A 15,593-nucleotide genomic window follows, 5' to 3' on the forward strand; every position below is an offset into this window, starting at 1 on the left:
CATGTATGCTCTTTTCTAGGCAAAAGGCCCAATCCTTTAAAAGTCTTGCCTGTATTCTTGGGGTATGAGTTCTCAGTGGAAAAAGAGGGTCTAGTGTCCAACAGGCAGTGCCAGGATAGGTTCTTAAGTAGCAAACGTCAAAGTGCCTATTCAAGACTGTTCAAACAGGTGAGTATTTTACTTTAGTTATTTGAGGTTCCAAGGGCTTCACAGAAGACACCCTAGGAGGATTCCAGCAGCGGCCTGGGTGCCCAGGACGATAGGCCTCTCAATCTCAGAAAACACCCCAAAACTACACAGGCATAAGCCAGCACATTAGATTTTGCAGCAGGACGACTTCAGGATCTGCAGCCAAAAATCTGGTCGGAATTCCTTGTCGTGGTGACTGAAAACAGGACCTTGAAAGGGACTTGCAGCAGGGATCAAAGTGGAAGGCACTAGGCAAGGTTTTCCTCTCAGCTGGATGCGGTTCTGTGGATTTGGCGCCTTTTTCAGAAGCACAGAAGACAAAATATCGCTGGAAGGATTTTAGTCGTTTGGAAGGTCCAGCACTGTGGTGATTTTTGGACTGGAATCATGCTTCTGGAGATCAAGCAGGGTGCCCACAAAGTTTAAGCGAGATTCGGAAGACTGCACCACACAATGCCTCGAGGTCCCAGGGCATTGGGGTATTGCAGCCCAAGCTAGCAGCACGGTGTGGGATGGCTCAAAATGCTCATCTCCTTGGGTCTAGTGGGTCTCACCAAGCTATGGGTCAGGGTTGCAATTTTCTGAATCCACAGGTCGATTGGAAGGAAGGGCTACAGCAGGCTCTGGTTACAGGAAATCTGCCGCTTTTCCTTAGTCATACTCTTCGGTTTTGGTTCCAGTGGTCGACTACCTTTTCCGTTTCCAGGATCTGACTCTTCTGCAGGGACCCGGCCAATCAAAGAAGCATTGCAACATTCAAACTTGGGGGGTTGGCAATCCTTTCAGGACATCCAGCATTCCAGTTTAAACGGGAATCTTGCACTCAGGTTGGAAGACAAAGGGCTACAGAGTTTCAGACTCTTGCCTCGCTTCCTGCCTTCACAGACACTCTGGAGCCTGGGATGACGGGGGAAGGAACAACAACGGGCAAGAGACACTAAAATGGCGAAAAAAACTGACAATGGCCAGTTTTGTAAAATGGACCCCCATGGGTGGTGTTAAGAATTCTAATTTATGTGCCAATTCCCTTCATACTTATAGACCCTCAGCTCTTTTGGTGAACTTTAGTACTTTTTAATTTTAAAACTGGAGTGAGACACCTTTTTCTCACTCATGTGTTTTGATCGGATTTGGATTTGGTCTTTCCACTGATTTTTGGAGGCTGACACATTCCATAGGCATCTACTTTTTGTATGTGACAGCACCTTTAGTGCAGTGTCACAGAGAAAGCCTTTAGATTGCTCAAGCTTTTTTGTGTGATCTACAGTTCCCAAGAATAGTAAAGTGAAATTGACATTACTTACCTTTTCTCTTTGTGGGTCGAGCATATACCATCTTATGTAGAGTGCTGGGGGTTACCTAGTGGCCTTTCTCCTACATTCTCATGTAACATTTTGTTAGGTTAGCCTCACTTCTTTAAATGGCTGGTGGTAGTGGTGTAATTTTCCTACCATTGTGTTTTTCTACCACAGGCTGAATCCTCAGCTGCAGTATAGCGCCGATGCGTGACCATTTTGTCAAAATGGCCCCGGTCGTCGTTTTTCGCCATTTTCTGGTTGTGAGGTCTTCCCTGGGTTGTACTCTGCACTGAGCCAGGTTTGAGCCCTTGGTTTGTTTTGCCTTAGACGGGCTTCAGCCCTGAAGCCCGCCTCTGACTCCAGTTTGTCTGGAAAGGCAGGATCTGAGTGAGGTTCCCGAAACTCCTGTCCTTGGTCTCTAGGAATGCCTGAATGCAACCAGTCCCGATTGGCTGGCTGTCCTTTTAGGACAGCCACCCTGCTGTGTGATTAATAGCGCCTAGGATGTGCATGAATGGGAGAAACCTGCTTAAAAGATGAGGGTTTTGGGAAGAGGCAGAGTCGACCACTGGGAGAAACACAGGAAGAAGAAACCGTGAACGAAGCTTGCTGCATCCTCCTGGAACTTTGAATTGCCCAGTGAAGCCCTGCTGCTGTACTGAAACTATCCCTGAGACGAAATCCACTGGACCATCTTCCCCGATTGGCTGTAGTACTTTGCTGCTGCAAGAACAGAGTGTCAGGGGTTGAGAAATCCATGTTAGAGTGCAACGTCTGCAATCTGGCCGGAAGCTCCAGGAGTCTTCCAAGGACCATCCATAAGCAGGATGACCAGAGCTCAAGTCCCCTCACCAGAGTGGAGATCCCAAGGAGTAAAGGAAGCCCAACTAGTATCCGAGATCCTCAGTGGGGCTGTTTACCGAGCACTGAAATCATGAAGTGCAGCTGATCCGAAAAGAGCGCGTAGCAGCTGACTGCAAGGGAGAATTCTAAGAAATGTGCCAATTCCCTCTACCTTAGTGACCCCCAGCAACTTTGCTGGATTTTGTGGACTCGATTTTTTTTTTAACCTGGACCGAATGAGCGTATTTTAGCTCTCGTGCATTTTAAAGTGATTTCTGAACTTTGTGTTTCTTTTGGTTATGGAGCCTGACAAACTCCATAGGCATCATCTTTTACATTGTGTCACACAGCGCTTTCAGTGCAGTGGCACAGGGCAGTCTTAGAGATTTCCCAAAGGTTTAAATAAATCCCTTCTCTGGGATAAACTACTGTTTCCCAGAGCAGTAAAGTGAAATTGACTTTACTTACATTTGTAACTTTCTAGACCCAGCACACACCATCTTACAATAGGGTGCTGCTGGGGTTACTCAGTATCCCCTTTGTCTAGCTTCTCATGTAACATTGTTACCCTTTCCTCACTGAAAGGCTAGCGGCAGTGGTTTACTTAAAAAAAACGTGGTGTGCATTTACCGCAGGCTGCGTTCGCAGCTACAGTAAAGCACCCACGGGTGCCATTTTTGTCAAAATGGCCCTGGTCGTCTTTTTTCACCATTTCTTTGTGGAAAGGTCCTTGAGATTTACTCTGCGCCCCAAACCAGGTTTCGTCCCATTGTTCGCTTTGCGTATGGCGGGATTCACAAGTGAAGTCGGCCTCTGGCTTCAGGGTGTCTGGCAGGGGCAGGAATTGAGGAAGGTGCCCAAAACTCCCTGTGCTTAGTCTCCTAGGAGACCCAAATGCACTCTGCAGTGATTGGCCGGCTGACTGTCCCGCAAGAACAGCCACCCTGCTGGGTGACTGACAGGTAGGCTGGAAAGAATGGGAGAGAACTGAATAAAAAGCGAGGCTTTTGGCTTGGAAGGCAGAGTCGACCACTGGACGAAGGAACCGAAGAAGAACTTGAAGGACGCCTGCTGCAACTCCTGGACCGGTGACGCCCTGCTGCTGTGCTGAAACTCCAAATTCGTATCGACGGAGAAGCCGCTGCAAGGATGACTTCTCCCTTTGAGTTGGTGGGACCAATCAACTCCAAAGTAAGCCACCTGGACACCAGGAACACCAGATTGTGTGTGTTGCTTTTAAGCTGGCCAAGCACTCCAGGAAGATCCTCTGGACTTCCATGAAGCAGATCTGACCGAGGCCGAGCCCCCTCAGAGTGCAGGACCCCAGAAGCAAGGAAAGTCCATCCCGACAGCAAAGAACCGCAGTGCTGCTATTTGCAGTAGTCGCAAGGAGTTGAAACACTGAAATGCCACTTGTTTGAAGATTGCTGGTTGTGAGCTGTGACCGTCACATTGCAGTGCAGGAAGGCCTCCCTCTTGTCCCCACAACTGAGGGCCAGGAACAGCGAGATCTGTAGAGCTGCACAGGAACAGAAGCCATATTCTACACTTTCTTCAATCCAAAAGGTACTGTAAAGTCTGAGAGAACTTACCTCTCATTGTGGAGTTGCTTGCATCTTCTACTACTCAAGTCTAAAAAGCTTGTGGCCCTACATTGATTATTCTTTTCTTCAAAGACTTCTCAAACATTGTGCAAAGTCTTTCTACTAACCTACCAGAAGTGCTTCAGCTCATAAACCTTCGCCCGTTGACTTTGGCTTAACCTATTACACTGAATGACATTGCTTCGGGAATCCGAAAGTATTTGCCTGCTTAAGAATATTTGTGATTTCTTGTTTGTTCTAAATAACCTTTCCCTTTGACCAATTCTTAAGAATGTTCTAAATGCTACAGTAAGATTAGTGTCCCCAGCACCATAGCTATTGAAGTCACCTGAGGGTATAGGTTGTGACTGTGGGCCATCCCAAAAGGGTCTTTACTGATTTAGAAACCACGTGTGTGTAGTTTTGGAGTATATTTGTGTTGCTTTCATATTGCTCCCTTCTGAAGGCTTTTTCTGACTGATAAAGTAATAATTATTTGCTCAAGAAAACGTGTGTGCAACTGTTTATTTGAATACTTGTCACTGTGAATCTCTGCAACTCCCCTACAGCTCACATTGACCCCTCTTGAGATAAGCCTGGCTGCTCAACATGCTACCAACCTGTGTAGTACAGTCTTAGGTTCCACCAGCTAAAGGGAAAGAGTCGCTGTCTTCGGAGGTCTTCCGTCGATGAGAAAAAAGGGTCAGGACATCAAGTGGTCACTTCACGGTTACTGGAGGGGCCTGCAGGCGTCTCTCGGTATGTTCGGATCTTCTGTTCCAGTGGTTGACTTGCCACACACACCTTCCTCCCAGAATGGTAGAAGGGTTAACCGAGGACAACCACACAAGCCATGGCAAAAAAAATTAGCCACCCTGTTAGCCCTGCAGACTCTGAAAACAAGCCCGAACCAGAGCCTGGTGAGATCCACTAGATTTAAAACTACCTGCATTATGAGCCATCCCATGTCATGCTGGAACCTTGCGGGCTGCAATACCCCCAATACCCTGGTACCTTGAGCCATTGTGTGATGCATGGTCTTCCGAATAGAACTGAAACTTGTGGCATCCTACTGGGCCTCCAGAGACTTGATTCAAGTCCTTGAACTCCCTCGCCAGAGTGCTGGACCAGATTCGCAAGGTAAAGTCAATCAGCAATATTTTGTCTTCTTCTGGCTCCTGAAAAGGGTGCCAAAACTACAGAGCTGCATCCAGCCACAAAGTAACTTATCTGGATCTTTCCCAGTTGATCCTTGCTGCAAGATACCTTCCAAAGTCCTGGTTTCCATCTTCATGACAAAAGAAATCAAACGACTGGGTTTTTGGCGGCAGATCCTGAAGTCTCCCCTGCTGGAAATGATCTTACATGCTAAGGTACTGTATCGGCTGGGTTATTTACTTACCTTAAGACTGATTTCTGTAAAGCTTTGGGTGTTTGTGATTGGGAGTCCTCTCACCCAGTTCACCAAGGCACATTGCTGGAATCCTCCCAGGGTGTCTTCTCAGAGGTCGCTGGACCCTTTCAACCTCTCTAAATTCTAATACCTACCTGTGTGAGCAGTCTTCCTTAGGAACTCTGACTTTTGCAACTTGTGACTATCTTGAACTGCCTGTTGCACAGTAGAGACCTACCCACTGAAAACACTCATGCCCCAAGAATAAGGGAAAGACGTTCTAAGGATTGGGCCTGTTGGCTAGAAAAGAAAACAAGTGTTTAAAAGTGTACTTGTAATTGAGTTGGTTGATATCTGTAAGAGTGAGCCGTGATAAAAGTTTTTACTTACATGGACTGTGTGTTGTGCCATTCTGAAAAGTATATGCAAGGTTATTTTACTAAACTGTGAAGTGGTTGTGCCTATTCCCACACGTAATGCTGTTGGCTTTACTTAACTATTTCTTCCAGAACATTAGTGTGCAAGTTCACCAAGTGGGACTTGCTTCCCCTGACCGGCTCTATAGCCCAAGTCTCCATGGGTTTTACCTACCTTGAATAACATTGGATAATTCTTAAAATGTAACATTGAGTTTTGTTTTCCCTGGTCTGTTTCATACAGATGCTGTAACAGTCTATGGTTTATAGCCATCTTTAAGTTGCTGATGGCTCCTTCAAAAAAGAAAATGAGTTACTCATCTTGAATAGCTGTGTGATCCTAAAATAAGACACAGTTATTGCTTACCGTAGTCTGTTTTCCACTGAGCTGAAAAGCAACTGTAATTGGATTATTACAGCAAAAGGTCTTACTCACCTAGCATAACTTATCCTGAATGTGGTTGTAGGTTTGTTCCTTGAATGTGTGTTCTACTATAAAGGAAAGTATACGGGTGGGGGGCGCTGTTGTGTGCCGTAGAAAATGGCCGCCTGACCCGTGAGCTCTGCAGCCTACAAACTCCTGCATCATAAATCCTGTGGTTCGCCTCTGCGTTAATACTTTCTTCACGGAAAAAGGAGAGCGGAGACCTCAGAGAGCAGCATGTCCAAATGTTCAACTTGTAACGCACCCCTGATCCACGAAAAGCGGCCTCTGGATCTATAGCGGGGGAAACCAAGGGCCAAAAGGCCACGCACCAATCCTCATACACCCTGCGGCGAGAACCCAATACTCTGCCGCCTGAGACCAACGGCGAGCCTCCCTCACCATCCAGCCCCGTGAGGGGTCCCCGCAAGGAGCCCAGTAGCTGCACCCACATACCAGACGCAACACCACCCAAAGGGCCACTGAACCTCACTCCGGGTATCAGCGGGCGCCGAGGAAACGTGGGACGAGAAGTCAGGATTTCGCCCACACCAGCCCGCTCCAAGACAAACGAGAGCCTGGATGCCAGTCAGCCCTGTTGCTTTGTGACCATACGCCAGCCCTCCCCCCCACCCCATTTCGGTGCTATCAGCCAACGACCCCCGGATGCAGCGAAGTCAATATCGAGGCATGTGCCATTACCGACACCCGGGCATGACAACACCGTGCCCTAGCCTGGATACATTCGCCCGGAACAAAAACTACCCCTCCCAGCGCTGCACAGTACTTGACATCTGTGCTCCCCCTCTCTGGAACGGCTCATCACCGGTGGGGGTGCCGCGTGGAACGGGACCAGGAACATTACAAACCCGAACACAACACAACTTGCATACTACGTGGGAAGCAAACCCTGGTGTCTGCCCGCACCTTATAGGTGATGCAGCCAATCAAAGCAAGAAAATAACGAGGGGAATAAATCTGGCAAGATGCTAGCCAAACTAATCAAGGCTGAACAAGGTCTTCGACAAATTACCAGTATCACGGATGAGATGCTTAACACATGTAGACTACCTGAAGTCTAATGAGGTGTTCCTGAGTTTCTATACCAAGAGCTACACAAATGCTGATCAGGTGACAACAGAAGAGTTACAAAACTATCTGGACTCCTTTCCACTCCCCGCACTGACCCCCGGAGGAAAGAACTGCCATCGACCTTCCTCTGACCCTAGAAGACTTAATACAAGCAATCAAGTACCTCAAGACAGGCAAGGCACCAGGTTCGGATGGTCTACCAGCAGACCACTACAAAATCCTCATGGAAGACCATGCCCTTCGGCTGCATGAAGTGTGGGAGGAATCCCTGGAGAAAGGAATGCTGCCGTCATCAATGTGAGAAGCCATTATCACGGTCCTATTGAAACCACACAAACCACCTCACAATCCCTCCTCATACAGACCGTTGTCTCTTATCAATGTCGACACCAAAATATTCGCTAAAGCCATAGCCAACAAGCTGAACCCATATATGTCCAAACTTGTGAACCCGGACCAATCCAGTTTTATACCAAGCCGCTCCACCGTCCTGAACCAGCGACGATTCTTCGCCATTGCCTCCCAGTTGGACCCTCAAGCAAAGACGGTGGCAGTTACTCTGGATGCTGAGAAAGCGTTCGATTCTCTCTCATGGAAGTTCATGTATGCCATACTAGAAAAAAATGGGATTCGGCCTGGGATTTCTCCCGACTCATAAGGCTACTGTACCGCAATCCGATCGCCAACGGACCAACAAGATGCTGTCCCCCTGCTTCGATCTACAGAGAGGCACTAGGCAAGGCTGCCCACTTTCTCCTCTAATTTTTGCACCAACGATAGAAGGAATGGCAGCATACCTGCGCTGCAGACATGCCTGGAGAGGGATTTGCATCATGGGATCCCCACAGTTCACATCTCTCTATGCGGATGACAATGTTATACATCAGAGACCCAGACACTCACTCACCACCTGTGATGCAGGACATAGTGGAATTCACAAAATACTCAGGGTACAAGAGCAACCAGGCTAAGTCCGAAATAATACCTCAGACCAGCTCCACAATACAAACTGCAACCATGAACGGCTTTCGCTGTTCCCCCACCACAGCTCGATACCTGGGCATCATAATGGCACCAGACAAGCGTACAACTATGCTCCATTCTTGTTCCACTTGGAATACAAACGCGACTCATGGGTTAAGTTAACGTTATCCCTGTACGGGCATATATCCTTGTTGAAAATGCTGGGGTACCGAAACTACTATATTTATTCAGCGGTATCCGGATCTGGCCGGGTGGAAAATTCAACATACTACAGAAGCTGGCCTCTCAATTTGTCTGGGAAGGTTGCACGGCCAGAATTAGTTGGCCTAAACTATGCAAAAGTTATGATACTGGTGGACTGGCGGCGCCAGACTTCCTCCTATACTACTACTCTGCACAGGCACACAAAATACTGGAATACCGCAGAACAATTCACACATACGTGCAGAAGAATTTGTGGCATCTCCACTGAACCTTAAGACTATGATTTGCCAAGGTCGCAGAAGAGAACATACTGGCAGATCTGATGTCCTCGACAATACGGGCATGGATACAGATCCTCAAAAGATTGGAATGTGATATAACGTATTGGCCACATCTACCTCTATGCAACTACCCCGACCTTGAACCTACGATGGACCGAACGATACAAATGAGGTGGGATCCGGAAAATGAGGCCAGGGTGGGGGAGCTCTTCCCAGAGGGACGATTTCTCACAGCTGCAGAGATCCAGAACAGGGTGGGAGCCGGACTGTCCCTAATACTGCAATACCAGCGTCTAAAGGCAGCCTGCATGAATAAGTGGTCATCCTTCCCGATGGCACTACCTGTGCATAAATTCCTATCTGACATCCTGACACAGGACGGATTTACCAGCAGCGTCTCTAGGATACACAGAATAGTACAAGACAACACCCCATCCAAGAACAAGATGAAAAGCAAATCTAAGAGCGATCTGAACATGGAGATCGATGAGCAACACTGGACGAACTACTGCAGATACACAAAAGCTATTTTTTCAGCTTTATCCAGTTCAAAATTTTAAACCACCTTCACATCACTCCTAGCAAGATATCCAATTTTGACCACTCTAAAAAAACTGCATGCCCTAAATGCGGCACAGCTGGTGTGAATCGCATTTGCATGTATTCGGAGTGTCCACTAATTAGGCAGTTCATTGGGGGGGGGAGTAGCAAAGACTGAACGACATATTGAATACACATATCCCGGTCACGCCGCTGAAATATTTACTGGGGGATAGTGGGAAAGCATCTGTAAGGACACGCAGACTATTTGCAGTGGGGGCAGCTGTGGGCAAGCGAAACATTCTTAGGGGATGGAAATCCAAAACCCCTCCCACGCACAGAGGCTGGCTCTGAGACTTGATAAACATTCAGGAATGTGAAGAGACCTTTGTACGGGGCATTCAAACCGCCTCTAGACCAAAGGACATCTGGGGCCCCCTTAGAGAATACCTACAGGATGCAGAAGACGCACAAGATGAACGAAGCAGTTGAGCCAATGTCTAATTAACCCTTTATGTTCTGTTCCCCTCCTCCACCCTCCTTTCCTATACCCTGTGATAAGCAAGCCATAATCAAATCTGTGCCCGCTACAGTCATTCATGTTTTGTTGTCCTGGCGTTACTGTGATATTCCTTTGATGTGCTTGCCCAGTATTAAATAAAGTTATAAAAAAAAAGAAAAGTATACTTGCAGGTTGGTTTACTAAGTCATTCCTTAACTGCGTGTCGCTACACAACTGCTAGGGTCTACGACCCTTGAATTACTGAAGGCAATCCAAAAGTAACTTCTGATTTTACTCACCACAAATAGCTTTGTCCTATACTAAATGTGTTTGATACGGTCTGACTTCCCTAGAAATATTGTTATTATTCTGAACAAGATCTATGCTTTGGTCTGTGTACCTTCAAGCATTTTGTTGTGTTTTCTAATGTGCTTATGACTATGACAAAGTACTTGCCCCAAGAATTAATTTGACCTAACTATTTATAATAAAGCTTTAATTTTTAAAATACTTCTGGTTGTCAGTGTTTGTTGAATCCTTGGTATACTACAAGTTCTTTGTACCTTGCTACAACCCTCTCTTCCTCCTAAAATATGCCTGGCTGCTCGTCTACGCTACCATATACTCAGGTGGAACAGCCTTATACAAATAAGGGAGCCTTGTACTGTCTTAGTATAATGGTTGCACTATGCCCTTAGTGGGACAGTCCAAACATCAGGTTTCCAACCAGAAAAGTGTCAAACGCGGGCAAATTGCTAAGTGGTGTCCAATTTAGTGCATTTTCAGAGAAATCAGCAATTAGCTCAACATGACAGTACACAGATTACATGAAATGACTTCGAAACGGATTGCTGATACAAGGGAACATTATATAAAAGTCAACTTTTCAATCCCCTATTCTCAGAGCATGAAAACTAGAAAACGGGAAATGCACTTGGCAACGTACTTAAATGACCCATTTACCCCAAGTCTACAAATCTGTTGCTCCAAAAGTCACTTGAAGCTACACTGCAAAAGCATTTTGTAAATAGCTTTAAGTGGGACAAAGGAATCTGCAACAAACCTTTACAAAATGACAGTGTAGCAGAATCCGTGTGTGACATACTTGCACTATTGAAAAAAATATACGTTTCACACATAACCGATTCATACAATTGCTTAAACCAATCACTACAAAACAGTTACCTCTAGATTTATTGAAGCAGGTGATACAGTGGCAATAATTGATGTTTTTGTGCGCCCGCCAAGGGAATCCTGCAGAATCCTGGTGAGTTTCGACTCACGGTATGGAATATGAGGGGTCCTCTCTACAAGTGCAGTGATAACTCTTCCCAAGGTCAACAAAGATTGGTTAATGTTCCCAGCCTCACGAGCCCTTTTGTCAACAGCTCCAGAACGTCCAATATTTTCACTTCCAGCAAGATCAACCTAAGAGTAAAAAATTACATTGTTTCAACTGCGATATTAAAAGTGCATTGTGACATGCTATGCAGGTGAGAAACATTCAAAACAGGAAACTACTAGCAAACATGAAATAAGGGCAAAAATAAAGTCATCAACACCTGTGGGTTAACGGTAGGTTTGCACTTTTTGTACTTGAAACATTGCAGGTACCTCTGTACTTGGGCCACAAACCCTCCCAGTTCCAACCTTTCAATCAGCATGAATGTTGGCAGATGGAAGGGAAGGACCACACCTAATCCCCAAGAGAATTTGCTTTGCCTCTTTTTCCCAGTATGACATGAAGTTATAACAGGTTAGGGCAAGTCAGTATATAGATGTCATCTTTCCTTGCTTCAACATAAGAGATTGGAATATTTTTGGTTTATATATACGAACTGTCCATAAGTTTTGAAACAAATATAGCATTATGGCACGAGACAAAAGCAAATGGCAACTAAAACAGGCAATATAATTTTTTTTAAAACCTAAGCAGACTTGTAAAAAATAAAAAATAATCTAATCCACCTCATGGTCAGCAAATTTATTTCAAGATCATCTTTTATTCACACACTACAATGACATTGCAAAAATATAAAAAAAAAATGTCAAGTAGTGATTCATGGCCGTAGCATTCACTCAATCAGAACTTTTAAAGGAAACAGAACATGCTAGACAGCCATTCCTATTGGCAAAACTGCAGCATTAGAATTTTGGAACAACATTTCCCCAGCCCCCCCTCGCCCCTCCCGTTTTATGCAATTTTCCATAAACATGCCAGTGCAGCCTATTAGGGGAGTTTTCCTAAAGTCCACTTCGAGATAAGACTAATATCCCTTGTTATACAGGTACCCGTAGTGGATGATGAATCCCAGCCGTTGCAAAAGCCGCATGGTCACCACAAGAGACTCTTGTGCCCTTGCCTGCGATGAACCCCTCACCAGCCAATCGTCCAGGTAGGGAGTACACATGATGACCTTCCCTCTGGAGGAAGGCTGCACCGGCGCCAGGCACTTCATGAACGTCCTGGGGGACAACTTCAAGCCAAACGGGAGGATACTGATAGTGTTCCTCTCCAACCACAAAACGCAAGCCCTTGCAGTGCCTCCGCCGAATAGAGATGTAAAAATTGGCATCCTGCAGATCCAACACCACCAGGAACTCGCCCGGCTGCACCGACCGGATGACCTTGGAGGGTGAGCATCTTTAATTTCAGGCGTTGCAGAGTCTTGTTCAACGCCCGATGATCCAGAATAGGCCTACACTTGCCATTGGGCTTTTTCACAACAAATTATCTGGAGTAAACTCCCTGTCCCTGCACCACAACTGGAACTGCTTCTATCGCCCCTTTCTCTAGCATGAGAACCACCTCTTGCCGCAGGATTGGAAGATGTGGCTGCAGTACATACACCGGCGGAATACTGACTGGAGGACACCAGAACTCAACGAGTGACCAAGACGCACCGTGTCTAGCACCCAGCGATCTGATGATCTTTCTCCACTCATCGACGTTGATGGCGACCCTGCCTCCATGCAGATGGTCCATATGAAAGTCATTGAGGTTTAGTTTGCCTCACCTTAAACGCAGAGGACTGCAAACTCTTTTGCTGAGCCTTGAAGTCCCGGCCTTTCTGCGCCGACGGGACAGACCGCTGATACCCGAGAGGAGTAGGTGGAGCGTACGTAACCACGATCTCTGGTGGAAGCAAACCAGCCATTCCCAGAGGCTCCACAGAAAACCCGAAAGGAGCGAAAAGAGCGCCCACTCTGCAAAAGATTTAGCGGTTTCCGTATCCTCCTTCATCCCTTTTAGGGCTTCATCGATTTTCTCACAGTACAAGTGTTTGCCCTCACAGGGCATGTCGAGGACCTTGTATTGTACATCCGACTGGAAATCAGTGCACTTCAACCAGGCCTGGCGCCGAAGCACAACCCCATTGTTAATCTGTTTAAAACCTGACTCCGCCAGGTCCAAAGCAATATTCATGCTGTGGTTGGAGGCCTCCTCCCCCTCATGCACCAACAGCATTGCTTCCTTTCGGTGTTGCTCTGGCAGATGTTCAAGAATTGGGCCAGCCAATGTCACATTTCATGATCATATCTAGCCATGATCGGCAAGGAATTTGCAGCCTTTACCGTCGTAGCCCTGACCGTCAAGACCTTCTTTCCAAAAGTGTCCTGCTTCCTGGCCTCACTGTCCGGTGGCATAAGGCATTTATGTTGGCTCCTGGCCTTCCGGCTGGCAGTCGCCGACCACAGACTCTGGTGTGGGCTGCGACACCAAGCATCTAGGGGTAGACTCTGGAGCCTTGAATTTCTTTTCAAGGCAACCCTTCACAGCCGCTTCTGAAAACTGGTGGCCCATCGTGCGCAGGCCCTCCTGCCACACGTGGTCGAGAATCGGCACGGAGAAGCAGACCTTACGTTCCTCTTCAGGTGCCAGTCCAAATTCCAGACATGCCATCGACATGGCGTGGAACACCCCAATATCATCCAGAGGCGAGGGTTGCGCCGGACTATGGGGCTGCTCCACCTCCGCGTCTGTCCCATGTTTCATCCCTCATCAGCGATGACGATATAGTAGAAAGGGTGTCCTTTGGAACACTCTGGGTCCGACTCAGGTAGCTCACCTTCAGGATGCGGCCATGGACTGCCCAACCCCACCGGCAACCGTGCCAGAGGAGACTTCCTAGGAGCCTCACCAGGCAACACCTACCACCAGCACCACCGGAATCCCCCAACAAAGACGTAAGCGTAGACAGCACTTGCAATGACAGATTGCGGGTTAACCAGCAGATAACCGGGTGGCCCCAATCCCATTCCACTCGACAAACGCCTCAAACGCTAAAGACCCAGAGAAGACGTGTCACACACCTGCCCCTGTTCCTCCTCCACTTCCAAAGAAAAGGAAAATGTAGTTGGATCTTGCTGCAAAATGTTCTCAGGAAGGATACTCAAAAGCGGCGGACTGACATGTCCCCCCACCCCCTGCCCCATCGACAACAGCCCTTCCGATTCTATCTGCGTTGACTATAACAGCATCAGACCACTATCCGTCGGTGTCGTGGATGGTGCTGATGACACCACCGTTGACGGGACCGTAGACTGCAGAACTACCGTCGGAGTAACCGCCGACGAGCTCACCCTCGGATCCACGTCCACCGATTTCACAGGAGACCTGGATTTTTTGGAAGAACCGGACCGGTGCTTCAAAGACTCCCGGCTGGATAAAGACATGTGGTGGCCCCTAGACGACTAGTGCTTCGACAAAGACTCGAGTTTCGCCAGGACTTGACACCGAAGACTTCTTGGGCCTACTACCAGACCCCCTGGATTGGTCTGACCGACCATGCTTGGACAACAAAGAGCTACTCGCCTTCGACTGCTGCGGCCTCGACAAAAACGTACTGCTTTGCCCCACTTCAGACGCAGGCAACGCAGCCGGATGCTTCTTCACCGGAGGTTCAGCCGATGCCGCTCAGTGTTGTTCCGCGGACTTCTTCGCTCTGACCGAAGACTGGCTCCCCCGGGCCGAACCCACCTCAGAAGCCCGGTACGTGCCCTAAATAAGACAACATATGAGCCTTCGATTAGGGTCCTTCAAGGTCTTCAGCGAAAACCCCTGACATATCTCGCAGGTATCCACCGAGTGATGGGGTAGAGACAGTAAAGAAAGTCCAGATGACCATCCCCCTTCAGGCCGCAGGTAGCACAAGGCCGAAAGACTTCTTTTGGGCTACAGACATCCTAGCCCACGATACCAAACGCAGGTGCAAAACACGAAGAAACACGAGGTGATCCAACAGTTTGGAGGCGGTTGAAATCTGAAGGGAAGCTGAGGGGTTTGGGGGGGTGGGGGGAGGGCTATATATAACAGACGTCCTATTGGTGGGGCCTAAAGCGCCCAAAAAGTACATTGATAGGACACTAAAGTGTTGTAGTTTTCCATAGGAAAACAGTTAAAGTTACTGAGGTTTCCCAGCCTGACGGGGAAATATTCACAGCATGTGAACCCATGAAAGATCCAAGGCAGGAGAAAAATGGTTTATTTAAATCGAATTAGGCCCATAAAAATCTTGGGGGGAAACAAGTACTATTATAGATCATATAAACACAGTATAGAAAAACACAACACTATGCTTGAAGGTTATTAGGGGGAATTCTCAGAAGTGTGCTCATTACCTTCCACCTTCGAGACCACCAGCTCTTTTTGCTGGACTTTAGGACTTTTAATTCCTAACCTGGAACGAGAGCCCTTTTCCGACACATGTATTTATCAGTGATTTGGATTCTGTGTTTCTTTTGACTTTGGAGTCTAAAACTCCATAGGCATCTTTACATTGTGACACACAGCACCTTCAGCGCAGTGGCACAGGGAAGTCTTAGATTTCCCAAAGTTTTAAA

General features: G+C 47.3%; 1 protein-coding gene across 1 annotated transcript in view; it reads right to left on the bottom strand.

The window, feature by feature from the left end:
* KIF11 (kinesin family member 11) overlaps nt 1-15,593 on the bottom strand; it is a 705,022-nt gene that overhangs the window by 453,331 nt on the left and 236,098 nt on the right. The window contains exon 9 of the mRNA XM_069611368.1: nt 10,935-11,177. Coding sequence (XP_069467469.1) covers nt 10,935-11,177 — 243 coding nt within the window. The remainder of the gene's footprint in view (nt 1-10,934; nt 11,178-15,593) is intronic.

Source organism: Ambystoma mexicanum, chromosome 8, assembly GCF_040938575.1.
Source record: "Ambystoma mexicanum isolate Mex_15411 chromosome 8, UKY_AmexF1_1, whole genome shotgun sequence".
Classification (NCBI taxonomy): Eukaryota; Metazoa; Chordata; class Amphibia; order Caudata; family Ambystomatidae; genus Ambystoma; species Ambystoma mexicanum.